Source organism: Neoarius graeffei, chromosome 6, assembly GCF_027579695.1.
Source record: "Neoarius graeffei isolate fNeoGra1 chromosome 6, fNeoGra1.pri, whole genome shotgun sequence".
In the NCBI taxonomy this organism is placed as follows: Eukaryota; Metazoa; Chordata; class Actinopteri; order Siluriformes; family Ariidae; genus Neoarius; species Neoarius graeffei.
Genome location: NC_083574.1, coordinates 78,640,111 through 78,655,415, shown reverse-complemented (window position 1 = coordinate 78,655,415; position 15,305 = coordinate 78,640,111). Strand labels below are relative to the sequence as shown.

The 15,305-nt window shown below is 41.0% G+C and overlaps 1 protein-coding gene across 1 annotated transcript in view; it reads left to right on the top strand.

Moving 5' to 3' along the window:
- LOC132888330 (WD repeat-containing protein 49-like) overlaps nt 1–15,305 on the top strand; it is a 141,019-nt gene that overhangs the window by 67,007 nt on the left and 58,707 nt on the right. The window contains exon 10 of the mRNA XM_060924390.1: nt 12,555–12,670. Within this exon, the coding sequence (XP_060780373.1) occupies nt 12,555–12,670 (116 nt within the window). The remainder of the gene's footprint in view (nt 1–12,554; nt 12,671–15,305) is intronic.

Sequence of the window (15,305 nt, the reverse complement as noted above, 5' to 3'; positions counted from 1 at the left end):
GGGTACGACCTACGTAATTGACGTTGATTTGTGAATGAAACATATACGGTAGGTGTAAATTTGGCCTACCTGTTTGGGGGAACCACACAGGTTGTATTTTGTTTGGGCTTGTGTTGAGGTAAATTGGGGTGGTGCATAGTCGCATGTTGAGTTAATTATTTTATTTCCAACCTTATTTTTTGCGCAATGTATTTTGCAGCTTATGTAGCAGGATGAAAACATTTTAGAGCTATTGTTTATCCTTGGCTTAGAGAGCCATTGTGCTGGGGCTTTAGGCTGGAGTGCCACTGTGTCTGGGCTGAGGACATCGCTGTGGAGATGCAGCATGACCCCAGCGGTATCAGTGAGTAAAGAACTTGGCTCTTGGGCACAGTGTGAAGCTAGGTTAGTACTCATCTCATCTCATTATCTCTAGCCACTTTATCCTGTTCTACAGGGTCGCAGGCAAGCTGGAGCCTATCCCAGCTGACTACGGGTGAAAGGCGGGGTACACCCTGGACAAGTCGCCAGGTCATCACAGGGCTGACACATAGACACAGACAACCATTCACACTCACATTCACACCTACGGTCAATTTAGAGTCACCAGTTAACCTAACCTGCATGTCTTTGGACTGTGGGGGAAACCGGAGCACCCGGAGGAAACTCACGCAGACACGGGGAGAACATGCAAACTCCGCACAGAAACACCCTCGTCGGCCACAGGGCTTGAACCCAGACCTTCTTGCTGTGAGGCACCGTGCCGCCCCAGCTGGGTTAGTATATGGTGGGTAAATGTTTTAGATATGGGGAAGCTCCGTAGTTGGTTTGTCCTGTTTCGTGAGCTGGAACTAATTTTTCCTAAGTCTTCTAAAAAAGACCAGTTGTTTGACTTCATTCATAGCAGTTTAAAAGAAAGGCAGGTGCTGCCGTGGGGCACTCCAATCGAGATTAGTAATCTGGCAACACAACTTTTAGACACATCAATTGGGATTAATCCAACGGCAACACAATTTTTAGACACATCCTCGATTTCCAGCATGCAGTCTCTTAAACCTAGCCAGCTGATGTTTGAACAACAAAAAGAGCTGTTGAAAATACAGCTTGAACAAAAGAAATTAGAAGCGCAGGAAAGAGAATTGCAAATGCAGCTTGAACAAAAGAAATTGGAAGCACAAGAAAGAGAATTTATTGAAGTTGGGCAACGGTCGGAGGTGAAATATAGAATATCAACTTTATTGTCTAGAAGAATGACCCAAAAAGCAAATTGCAAAATAAGGTTGGAAATAAAATAATTAACTCAACATGCGACTATGCGCCACCCCAAAATACAGGCTAGCAGTCTAATTTGCACCCTAAAGTTCAATAAAATGCTTAAAATATACTGTTTTGCCCAATTTCCGAAGGTTTGTTTACATCTCACTTATGCGCACTTTCATCGCCAGGGGACCGTCATCGTGGCGTCCTTTAAGCCAAACAGACCGGGAACAGTTCTGTGTTTACTTGCGAACCGAGCACACGTTTAGGAGGTTCATTTATTTAACCACTTTCTAAATATACTTTATTTATTTATTTATTTTTGCTGGAGAGAAACATACAGGGCTAATTTTCAACAATTCAATAATAACATATACCAGGAAATTTAATGGGGTTACCCACTGATGCACACAGGGGCACACACAATCCCTATAATAGAATGTGGATTTGTTTATATTGCTAATATTAATACAAGCATTATAGGCCTACTATGGAGCACTTGCATGTGACGTCACAGCCGATCCAGATTGTGACAGACGCCATCGTGTCGGTCAAACGCCATATTCCGCCTTCTACTTCTACTTCTGCTTTTACTTCTACCTTTTCTTCTGGAAAACCCTACTATATACAATTCTACTACAACGGCTGCGGCTACAAGCTCTCCCTACCTGTGCACGTTTTTTATGTTTTTTGTATGTATTTTTGCGTGTTGTTCGTCTGTACCGGACTTCAATATCCACTACAACCATATGGACTTACTGGACATTGGTTTCCAGCAGAAAATGATGGTTTGTAGCAATTTCCATCGCATGCACAACATTCCGGACGAGAGAAAAAAAAAAACATTCCGGACGAGATGGCGAGACCAGCGGGGTCTCCGTGGATTGTTATTGGAAGCAAAGCGAAGGAGGCAGCGCCGGGAGTGGAAGCAAAAGCGAGGCTACAGGCAGAGCCGGCCTGTTGACTAAGCTCAGAAAACAGCCACTCAAACCTCCACTGCCAAGCCTCTACCTGTCCAATGCCAGATCCATGTAAACAAGATGGACGATTTGGAATTACCTTATTCTATTCTATAATCGGCTGGTCAGTGCTATACTCAATACTTAAGTGACTTACCCATCCAATGAGGATTATTTTCTTGTTTACAAGATGCCACATCTGAGTCGCTGACAAATCCTGAATTTCTGTAAAGAAAACTGTCCAGAGATTTCTAAGCACGCAGTGCTTCACCACTGAACAGCGAGGGAAAGTTAATGAGGTAATCATACACGTCTGGGTATTCCGCTGGCAGTTCAAAATCCGGTCGTGAAAACTCCGTCCGGTAAGCCATAAGGGTCACAAATCTGTAGATCGTTTATTTTAGACATATATCTAGTTATCTGTTCATTAGAAAAATGAGCCGTGTAGTCCGTCGGTTGAAATTGATCCATTCTGTACACGAGTGCAGCAGTATTCAGCTGTGTTTTTGACCGACAAGATGGGGGTTGTGTACTTTCCGGTCACGTGACTGCAAGATCTCTATAGCCTACTCTAAACATGCACACAAACATTAATCATGTTAGTCAATAGCATGTTAGCAGGCAGCTGTTGCAAATCAACTTCAACTTAGTGGCCACTTTATTAGGAACACTTGTGTAAACCCATGCACAGACATATACATTGAGCATGTCAGCCATTGTCATGTTAGCAGGCTAGCAGTTAGTATGTTAGCTGTGACTAATCAACTTCAACTTAATGGCCACATTATTAGGAACACGCGTGTCTGTATAAACACGCACATACATTTCACATGCAAATGGCATGTGAACCTTTAGCATGCCCGCAGGTATCATTTTAGTGGTGACAAATTAACTTCAGCTTAGTGGCCACTTCATTAGGAACACTTGCGTCCAGACATACAAACACACAGACATTTATTATGTTGGTCAATAGCATATTAGCATGCTAGCAGGTAGCCATGACAAACTATCCCTTTTGTGTCATTTACACAATGATTGTACAGGATCCCTCAGGATTCTTTACTTGAAAAATTGCAAGCAAAGGTAAAAATGTTTATCTCCAATCTTCTCCTTTTTGCTTGAAGCATTGCTGGTCCGTTTCTTCTTTGACTGCTTGCTTTTGTGCTCGAATTTTGTTGGAACAGCATCAGGTTTGAGCCTTCTCTGTCCGACACTGACACCTAAACTTTCCAACAGATGGGGTTTCTTCAAAAATGAACCTCCTCGAAGTGATCGGAGCATAGAGCGGTGTATTTACCTGGCTGCCAACCCTCTCGCTTCACATGCACAATCCACTCTCTCTGCCTCTTCTCCTCTTTTGGAAAACGGTAAAAACTTCTTCCTGAACCAGTCCTGTTGTTACAGTTCACTGCCCAACAATAAGGCATGGATTTTCTTTGGAAATTCCCGAACGCGCGTCTGTAATCAAGCCGAATGGCAATGTAAGTAAACGGAAGTGGACTCAACTCAAGCGGTTTGTTTGGCTTAAATGACGTCATGCGCCGAGTGGTCACGGAAATAGCCGACGGAAATTCGCCACGATCCGCGCTAACTTATTTTAATTACAGTGCCGTTACCTGTCTGTGAAGATTCTTAGTAATCCAGGTCATAGTAAACTGTGGGTGGTAAAAGAGAGCAACTGGACTTGCTTGAAGATTCTTGTAGACGTTTCACCTCTCATCCGAGAGGCTTCAGTTCTGTCTGACTAATACCCTGTCCACACTAGGGATTTTGTACCGATACGAAACTACTTTCGTACCGCAACACCTGTCCACACTAGCAACTATACCGGTACTGTAGCGGTATAACTGTATCGGTACAAAACCCACAAATGTATGGGTTTCGTACCGGTACAGTATCGGTGCTGTAGTGTGGACAGATGAAGCGGTTCTGCATCGATACAAATATAATGCGCATGCGCAAAGTCACACACCTCAATCGATGTCTTCGCTGAATAAAATAGTGAAGAACGGAGATTCGTTTGTTTCTTTCTCAACTGCCTCACGCGTTTTATACGATTCAACTGAATAAATGACCACCAGAAATACAGACTGTACATTGACAACAAAAAGCACACACACGTTGTTTCATCTGTACGGAAGCCGAGAGAGGCCCTTCATATAATCCCTTTTTTAAAATTCACCTTGTTATCCTGAGATAACGACATAATTAATTCAGGATCTCGAGAAAACAACACAACTAATTCGAGATCTTGAGAAAACAAAACCGTTATTTCGAGATCTCGAGAAAACAAAACAATTATTCCATGATCTCGAGAAAACAAAACAATTATTTCATGATCTTTAGTAAACAGCTGAGAAATGGTTCATTCAGGTACGCCAAGAGGCTTGTGATATGCTGACTTTGGGGCTATTTCTCATTCTGTATAGACGCAACTTTGGTCATTAGAATGTCTGGAATAATCGATCACCTAATAAGGCAATATTTCGATCAGGGGTTGACACAGGGAGCGATTGCATTAAGTCTTTTAATAAGGGTTTCAAAATTAGTCCGCGGCACCTCCACAGAAGACTGGCCCGGCTTCATCTCTAACAACAGAGATACAGTGATCCAGCTGAGATCACGGAATAATTGTTTTGTTTTCTCGAGATCTCGAAATAACAGATGCCATATATTCTCGGAAGGAAGTTACTCGGTAACCACAGAAACATTTCGCGCACGCACATTTTAACTACCGTGAAAGAAAACTGCAAACATTTCTCGCTAGTGTGGACAGATACACTAAACTCTACCGGTATACTTTGTATCGATACAGTTATACCACTTTCGTACCGGTATAAGTGTGAACACAGCATAATAGGGAGTATCAGGTATTTATCCTCTCATGGATGAAAAGCAATCCTAAGGTGTCGTTAAGTCATCCTGTTGGTGTGGGTCACTAGGGGCTGGGTGTGAACGGCCTAGAGAGTCGTTGGGGTGATCAATGGGTTGTTGGTTCTCTCTGTCCTCCTGTGAGTCACTGAAAACAGCTGGGTTTTGGTGTGCATTCAGTTGTCTGAGAAGTGTGCCAAGGACTGCATTGTAGGTGGCTGATAAATGGTGTCTTAGACCACCACCTCTGTTCAGTGATGGCCATTCTAGGTTGACAAAAATGGCTTCTTTAACTCCTCGCTCATACCAATGATCCTCTCTGGCTAAAATGCATACGTTGCAATCCTGAAATGAGTGTCCTTTGTTGTCCTTCGTTTGGGGTGATCAATCCATTGATCACCCCAAATGACTCTCTAGGCCATTCACACCCAGCCCCCAGTGACCCATACCAACAGGATGGCTCAATGACACCTTAGGAATGGTTTTCAGTTACTTTGAGTCTCTCACATCGTCTTTGAGGAATTTTGGTCTACTCCTCTTTACAACTTTGCTTTATTTCATTGATGTTTGAAGGCAGTCATTTGTGTTAAGGCTCCGCCACAGCATATTGATGGAGTTGAATTCTGGACTTTTGAGCTTTATCTGCTGGACCTCACATTAATGGAGTAGTATAATGAAGGTGATGAACAGAATTGACTCGATAACTGTAAGGAGCTCCTGAGTCTATAGCTGCAAAACACTTTCAATTCATCACTCTTCCACCATCGTTCTTGATAGTGGGCATGAGGTGTTTGTGGTGATGTGGGTGATTTTTATTTTTAACCAAATATAGCACTGCTGATTATAACCAAATGTCCACTTTTTTCCTCATCAGTTCAAAACATATTGTTCCAAAATCTGTTGAGATTTCTTCATATGTAACACTGCAAAACTAAGCTGTGTTAGAATGATCTTTCTAGAGCAAAAAGGTTTTCCCCAGATACCCTTCCATAAAAAGTCTTTCTGATAGTGATGACAAACATTTAATATCCTTACTAAGACCTGCAGAAGAAAGATCTCTTTCTTCTTTGAAATTTCTTTGATCATGGTTTGACTTTGGGATTAGTTTAATGGTAGTCAATTTCTGGACAGATTAGCAACACTCTTCAGTGTTTTCTATTCACAGTTGAATAAATAATTTGAAATTGTCTGCATATGTCCTTATAACCTTCCCCAGAATGATATGTAGCAACAGCTGCTTCTCTGACATTATTGCTTTTATAGAAGTGGCCATACTTCTTGATGATCAACTAAGAAGTACATTTCATTTGCAGCAACTGACTGCAATTTATCTTGTTAATTGATGTGGAGGCAGCACATGTGGATGTCCTTACATATGAGATGATGTATTGGATTATATATATTAAGAGACCACTTCAATTTTTTTCTTAAATCAGCATCTCTATGTATAGCAGACATTTCATTCCGGTGTCTGTGCTGGAATTCCAACACAAGCACACCTCATTTTACTTAATGAGGTACTGATTAGGTGATCGCCTGAACCAAATCCTATTTAACAAGGAAAAGTATAAAATCCACTGATATGGTCATGTAGGTGCAATAGGCTTATCAAATCAGTCTCATGTAAAAAGGGATCAGTCTCATAAATTCATTAATCATTAATTCAAGTGTCTAATAGTTTATAGCTAAACTATTAAAATCAATGGAATAACTTGGTGGTAATGCTGCTATAGTTTTAGTGAGTATTGTAGCTCTAATGTAATACATTTACTCTAGCTCTATAACATTCATATAACGACCAAATTGGTGAAGGCAATTATAATACTTGTTTGGCAGAGGTTGGCACTCAGTGAATGTTGTAGTAATAGACAGGACACAGTTTACTCCAAAGGTACCATTTATTGAAATAGCTGACACGAATTAGCAAACTGGCGGCACGGTGGTGTAGTGGTTAGCGCTGTCGCCTCACAGCAAGAAGGTCCTGGGTTTGAGCCCCGGGGCCGGCGAGGACCTTTCTGTGTGGAGTTTGCATGTTCTCCCCGTGTCCGCGTGGGTTTCCTCCGGGTGCTCCGGTTTCCCCCACAGTCCAAAGACATGCAGGTTAGGTTAACTGGTGACTCTAAATTGACCGTAGGTGTGAATGGTTGTCTGTGTCTATGTGTCAGCCCTGTAATGACCTGGCGACTTGTCCAGGGTGTACCCCGCCTTTCGCCCGTAGTCAGCTGGGATAGGCTCCAGCTTGCCTGCGACCCTGTAGAAGGATAAAGCGGCTAGAGATGATGAGATGAGATGAATTAGCAAACTAATACTGATCAGATATAGCAACAATAGCAGCCAAGGAATAATTCAATATAAATAGTGATACAATGTATACAAATAAGAATCAGTAGTGTATAAAGCAATAGTCAGTAGTAAGTAGAATAATAACCAGCAGTAAACAGAGTAAGAAATCAGCAGTGAATATGATAACTAAGGCACTAATGGTGATCAGAAGTAATGGGCTATATGCAAGTGTTAGGGCAAGTGAATGTTAAAATGTGAGAGGGAAATCACGTGTTTGTGAGAGTGTGAGTGTAGGTGTGTGTGTGCGTGTGCGCAGCTGCGCACTAATGAGATGAGGAGGAGCTAGGGAGAGAGAGAGCGTGTGCAGGTGCACGACAAGGAGGAGGGGAGTGAGGAAGCGAGGCGGCGAGATAGGTGTGGTATGTGAATGTAATGCACGAGCCTTTGTGCTAGGCTCTGCCTAAAAGGAGATGGGCAACAAGGAGAGCGCACAAGGGAGAGACAAAGGATTTATAGCTTAAAACTAGTCCCAGCTAGGCCTTAAACCCCAAACTTCTACTCAACCCTTAGTTACTCCTGAAATCCCAATGTTGAGGGGTGTAGTGCGACGGAGGGAGTTAAAAAGAGAGAGAGAGAGAGCGCATGCACGATCTAACTAAATACAGATAGTAAACAAAGCAAATCAAATAACACGCAGTCTAAGACCGACATTCATGTGATTCAAAATGCGTACATTTAAACCATGTATGAATTCAAATAAACAACACTCTTCACATTAACTAGTCACAACTAAGACTAACAATTACCCAGATGCCAACCTTACTTGAGATCGCTCTTGCTTGGCGACTGAAAGTGCGCTGTCTGTTATCTGAAGACAGTGCAGAGCGCAGGTCCAGGGAGAAAACAGTTCTGTTCCTTTTACTTTTACAGCTCATCAGCTTAAGATCTTCAGTGTCTCGTCAGTTGTCCGATGATCTGGAAGGAATCTTGTTTGTAGTTCGTCAATGTTGCGAAAGGGAAACGGGATCCAGTCGCCTTTTCTCTTTAAAATACTGCGTGGGCTGCAGTAACTAACCGGTTCAGTTATTATTACAACTATGCAAAGATCAAATACATTGAACTTTGGCTAAAGGTCTGGTATCAATAGCTCATTCTTTGTTCTCTGTTCATTGTTCTTTAGCACAGATGCAACGACGGCTCTTTCACGCATGGAGATCCACCGCCAGAGAGAAGGAATTTCGATTTCGCCGCGGGTTTTAAGCACAGTTGTGACGTCACTGTATTTGGCATCCGGTATCATCTCTGTATCCAATACCATTGCAGGGAGTCAGAAGAATGGGCGGAGATAGAATATGGCATCAAGTACAGGGATTTTTGTGTTCAGTGCTGTACAGTGGAAGGGAGAAGATGGTTCATAAAGTGAAGCAGGGAATTGGTTACTATGGCTACAGCATGGCAGCCCCCCCCCCACAGTCATGACTACCCTCTTGCAATAGAATAAGTTTGGCAAAAACAGTGTTGGTAGTACCTTAAATTTAATTTAAATATAAAAATATCTATCCATCATGCCAAAAAAGTTAAAAAATAAAAATTTTGAGTGAGAAAAAGAAGGGTTCAATTCTGGCTTTACTGGCAGAGGGATACAGTGAACATCAGGTTGCTTCCATCCTTAAAATTTCAAAGACAGCAGTTCATAAGAACAAGGTCAAGCAGCAGACATTGGGGACAACAAAGTTACAGACTGGCAGAGAGAGAAAACGACTCTCCACTGACTGGGATGTTCGTCAGCTCCTTCGAATGTCACTCAACAACCGTAGGATGACATCAAGTGACCTACAAAAAGAATGGCAAATGGCAGCTGGGGTTAAGTGCATGGCGTGGTTCGAAACAGGCTCCTCCAGGCAGGGTTGAAGTCATGCAAAGCTGGAAGAAAGCCCTTCATCAATGAGAAGCAAAGAAGAGCCAGGCTGAGGTTTGCAAAAGACCATGAGGATCGGATCATAGAGGACTGGAGTAAGGTCATCTTCTTTGATGAGTCCAGTTTTCAGCTTTTCCCATCACCTGTTCATCTAATGATTAGACGGAGACCTGGAGAGGCCGACAAGCCACATTGTCTCACACCCATTGTGAAATTTGGTGGAGGATCGGTGATGATCTGGGGATGCTTCAAAAAGGCTGGAATAGGGCAGATTTTTGTTTGTGAAGGACACATGAATCAAGCCATGTACATGGTTATCCTGGTTATCCTTCTTTTTTGACAATGTTCCCTAACTCTGAGGACTGGGTTTTCCAACAGGACAATGCTCCTTGCCACACAGCCAGGTCAATCAAGGTGTGGATGGAGGACCACAAGATCAAGACCTTGTCATTGCCAGCCCAATCTCCAGACCTGAATCCCACTGAAACCTTTGGAATGTGATCAAAAGGAAGATGAATAGTCACAAGCCATCAAAGAAAGCTGAGCTGATTGAATTTTTGCACCAGGAGTAGCATAAAGTCAACCAAGAGCAACGTGAAAGACTGGTGGAGAGCATGCCAAGACGCATGAAAGCTATGATTAAATGTCAGGGTTATTCCACCAAATAGTGATTTCTGAACTCATCCTAAGTTCAAACATTAGTACTGTGTTGTTTAAAATTGAATATAATCTTGATTTCTATGCATTACTCAAGGTCAGAAAACACACACACACACACACACACACACACACACACGTGTGTGTGTGTGTATATATATATATATATATATATATATATATATATATATATATATATATATATAAATTACTGTGCAAAAGTCTTAGGCATTTTTTTCATACAAACTATGTTAGACATTTCTATTTTATGACTTCTACATTATCGAGTCAGTACAAAAACATTTTAGAGTTCCCAATTTTCATTTTCCAGCAAAAAAATGTAAGTGTCCAGAAAGAACTGTAGCTGGTTCTGCAAGATGCTCAGTAAAATCTACAGCTCATTTCCTTATAAAACTGCACTAATTGTACCTAAGACTACTATTTTTGTTTTTAAAGCAAAGAGTTGTCTCACACCAATTAAATGAAAATAGGATTTATTCAGTGTTGAAACATTTCATTTAATCTTTCAAGCCATTTTTGGTCTACAGCATTTCTTTACATGTGCCTAAGACTTTTGCACAGTACTGTGTGTGTTTTTATTTATATATATATATATATATATATATATATATATATATATATATATATATATATATATATATACTGTATTTCACATGATAGTACGGTTTGAAATCTGTTATTCCACTTATACCAGAGTGATTTCCCCACAAAACCACTTTATTACAGTTATTTAAAATGTATTAATGAAAAACATTGTTCAAATTTTTCACCACACCAACAATTATAAATTTTTCCTTTGTTAAACTATGCTTTTAATTTGTTTCTTATGGCCTCATAATCTATGCCTAATAAACTTATTCAAGCTGATTATAGGCAAATAATTATAATATTTATATTTAATTATAAGTAAAACTTATAATAAATCTTTATTTAAACCATCCATCATCTGTAGTCGCTTATCCTGTCCAACAGGGTCGCAGGAGCCTATCCCAGCTGACTATGGGCAAGAGGCAGGGTACACCCTGGACAAGTCACCAGGTCACTGCAGGGCTAACACATCGACACAGACAACCATTCACACCTACAGTCAATTTAGAGCCACCAATTCAAGTCAAGTCAAGTCAACTTTATTGTCAAATATGCTATACATGCTCGACATACAGCACAGATGAAATATCAGTCCTCTCTGACCCACGGTGCAAACAGGCAATGCAATAAATAAAAATAAAATAATTGAAAAAAAAACCAATATAAACAGTATAAACACTCTCTAGATAGGAACTAGACATAGACTAAACACTCAAACAATATAAACAGTATAAATAAACAGTATAAACACTAGATAAGAACTACACACAGACTAAACACTCAGACAATATAAACAGTATAAACACTCATACACACACACACACACACACACACACACACACACACACACACATAAATTGGTGCAAATAAACAAACAGTCAAGGGCACTTAAGGTATAGCAGGTAAACATGAAATAAGCAGTATAAACAAACTAGCAGCTGTTAAGATGAGGTAGTGCGGAATAGTGCAAATGAATGAGGTAAAGTGAAATGTGCAGTCCCTGAGTTCAGTGTGTTAATGAACGATGAGATGTATGTATGCGTGTGTTTGTGTGTGTGTTGGGGGGGGGGGACTGTGAGGATGACATGTCAGATGCTGAAGGGTGTGTGTGCAAGCAGAATCTGTGGCAGGGGGCAGAGGGGGGAGGAGGGGCAGAACAGGGAGGGAGTTGAGCCTCCTGACTGCCTGGTGAAAGAAACTGTTCTTGAGCCTGCTGGTTTTGGCCCAGAGACTCCGCAGTCTCCTCCCCGACGGCAGCAGGCTGAAGAGGCTGTGAGATGGGTGGGTGGGGTCACCTGCAATCCTGATGGCTTTGCGGGTGAGGCGGGAGTTATAAATATCCATAAGAGAAGGGAGAGAGACACCAGTGATCCTCTCAGTTGCTCTCACGATGCGCTGCAGAGTCTTGCAGCAGGACACGGTGCAGGCGCCATACCACACGGTGATGCAGCTGGTCAGGATGTTCTCGATGGTGCCTCTGTAGAATGTGTGCATGATGGGGGCCGGGGCTCTTGCTCTCCTCAGTTTGCGGAGGAAGTACAGACGCTGTTGGGGTTTTTTGGCCAGTGATGCGGTGTTGTTGCTCCAGGACAGGTCTTCAGAGATGTGCACACCCAATTAGCCTAACCTGCATGTCTTTGGACTGTGGGGGAAACCCATGTGACATGGGGAGAATGTGCAAACTCCACACAGAAAGGCCCTCGTTGGCCGCTGGGCTCGAACCCAGAACCTCCTTGCTGTGAGGCAACAGCGCTAACCACTACACCACCGTGCCGCCCTTATTTAAGCCAAATAAATGAATAATGACATGTAAACATATAAAAAGTGTCATCTAGAAATTGTCCAGAAAAGTCTTTTTTTTCTTTTTGAAAAAATATGTTTGCATGTATATGTTTACACATGTATGTTCTTTTGACACTGTTGTGGTTGTTGGTGAACTTGCTGTATGGACAACAGTGATATCTTCATGTATGTACACCAAGCTCATATACTGTTATGTTCCTGTATTTATGTATGTGAAGGTATGGGATTTCAGTGGCCACTGTCACCACAGACTGAATGCATGCCAAGACCAGGCAGTGGAAATCTCACAAATACTGGTGCTGAAGAGGACAGTGTTAGTGCTTGGCTGGGATAGGTGAGAGATTGAGATGTACAAAAAGCTTGAATAAGACATTTTTTTAACTTTTTATCCTTTACTACAAGTGTTAAGTCTGGTAATGTCTACACTGTCAAGTAAAATTAAATTAATTTATGGAATGATATTTACTCATGGTTATAGACAAAAAGCGAAGAGGTGATTTCAAAAGCACTGGAAACCACTAAGCATGGAAACATTTTTCTGAATTCTTTCAGCCCACAAAGTTCAGCCCACACTTGTCTTTATATGTGCTATATATAAAGGTGACCTGACTTGACTCATGAAATAAAAAATGAACAAAACTTTCAGAAAAATAGTCTCAGACTTCCTGAGCAGAATAACAGTGACATTTAGCCTGCGGCTGATGCATTGGAGGAATCCTAGTAAGAATACAGGGAAAGATGGAACTCAGTAAGTTTAAAAAGAAAGTATGCTTACCATCCCAGATTTATAGCCACTGTGTGATGGAGATAAACAGCTACACTCTTGTTAAAATGTATTTTTAATATGCAGTTTATGTTGTTTTCACAAAAGTCCATCGTGCAATTTTGGTATCTTTTTCATTTGGATCATCCATAATCTATACCATTTATCCATCAGAGTCACAGGGGAAGCTGGAGCCAATCCCAGCTGACTTCGGGTGAGAGTCGGGGTACACCCTGGGCAGGTGTCAAACTATTGCAGGGCTAACACAAAGACAAACAACCATTCACACTCACATTCACACCTATGAACGATTTAGAGTAGCCAGTTGACCTAATCCTCATGTCTTTGGACTGTTGGAGGAAACTGGAGCACCCAGAGGAAAACCACACAGTCGCCATGAGGCTCGAACGTGAGGCTCAAACCACTGTGTAACCCTCATTTGGATCAGTTGGCTTCAAACTGCAGTAATTATCAGTGCACCAATTTATTTACATGTTATTTGTGGGGATTCTTTGGTTTTGAATTTGCCATTGTTTGCTTCCATGTACATTTCCAATTGATTCTTATAAAGTATTAAATCATTCTTTGTTTTCATAATGATCCTTGACTGATGGATCTTTAACTGTTTTGCAAAGCAAATTTTTGATTGATAGATCTAACTATTTTTGTTGCTGCCACCAACAGCTAAAAAATGCATCTCGCAAACCAGACTCAGTTGAAGAGTTTAAGACTCACTCCAAAATCTAAGTTGTTAAACAGGGAATGGTCAGACATAGAAATTGCATTAATCATAAAAACAAGAGGGCAATCCAAAGACTAGTTGAACAAGCTGAACAAGACTGTAACAAGTGAAATGTTGATTAACAGAAAATAACCCAATACTTTCTTCTTCAAAAATCCGGGGTGGGTGTCCTGAAAGCCTCTTAAGGCTAAGAGCGTCTTTAATTACAGTGGCATTTGAAAGTTTGTGAACCCTTTAGAATTTTCTATATTTCTGCATATATGACCTAAAACGTCATCAGATTTTCACAGAAGTCCTAAAAGTAGATAAAGAGAACCCAGTTAAACAAATGAGACAAGATTATTATACTTGGTCATTTATTTATTGAGGAAAAGGATCCATTATTAAATTTATTAATATAATTCTAAATTCTTATTGTTTGCTCTGTCATACCATGTAATAGCTCATGACCAGAAAGTTGCCTGAACTTCGACTTCATTCTGACATCTTTGCCACCCAAGACACACTGCCAGCTATCTCACTGCCAAGAGGTGCTGGCTTACATAGAAAATGAATGACTTCCAGTCATTTTGATGCTCTCGCCACATTTGGTGTGAACATAGGGTTAGACAGTTTTTAGGAGATAATGGGTCACTCAGTGAGTAATGTAATTTTGCTAATAATAATTTGATATTTTGACAATGTTGTAGTGGTTGTGTGAGTAACTAATGAAGTAAAATAGCTCTTGCTGCAGCACCCAGGTTTTTGGATGCTTTTTTACTGAATTTACTTTATGGGAAAGTACAGTGCTGCTTGAAAGTTTGCGAACTTTAGAATTTTCTATATTTCTGCATAAATGTGACCTAAAACATCATCAGATTTTCACACAAGTTCAACAAGTATATAAAGAGAACCCAGTTAAACAAATGAGACAAAAAATATTATACTTCGTAATTTATTTATTGAGGAAAATGATCCAATATTACATATCTGTGAGTGGCAAAAGTATGTGAACCTCTAGGATTAGCAGTTAATTTGAAGGTACAATTAGAGTCAGGTGTTTTCAATCAGTGGGATGACAATCAGGTGTGAGTGGGCACCCTGTTTTATTTAAAGAACAGGGATCTATCAAAGTCTGATCTTCACAACACATGTTTGTGGAAGTGTATCATGGCATGTACAAAGGAGATTTCTGAGGACCTCAGAAAAAGCATTGTTGATGCTCATCAGGCTGTAAAAGGTTACAAAGCCATCTCTAAAGAGTTTGGACTCCACCAATCTATAGTCAGACAGACTGTGTACAAATGGAGGAAATTCAAGACCATTGTTACCCTCCCCAGGAGTGGTCAACCAACAAAGATCACTCCAAGAGCAAGGCATGCAATAGTCGGTGAGGTCACAAAGGACCCCAAGGTAACTTCTAAACAACTGAAGGCCTCTCTCACATTGGCTAATGTTAATGTTTATGAGTCCACCTTCAGGAGA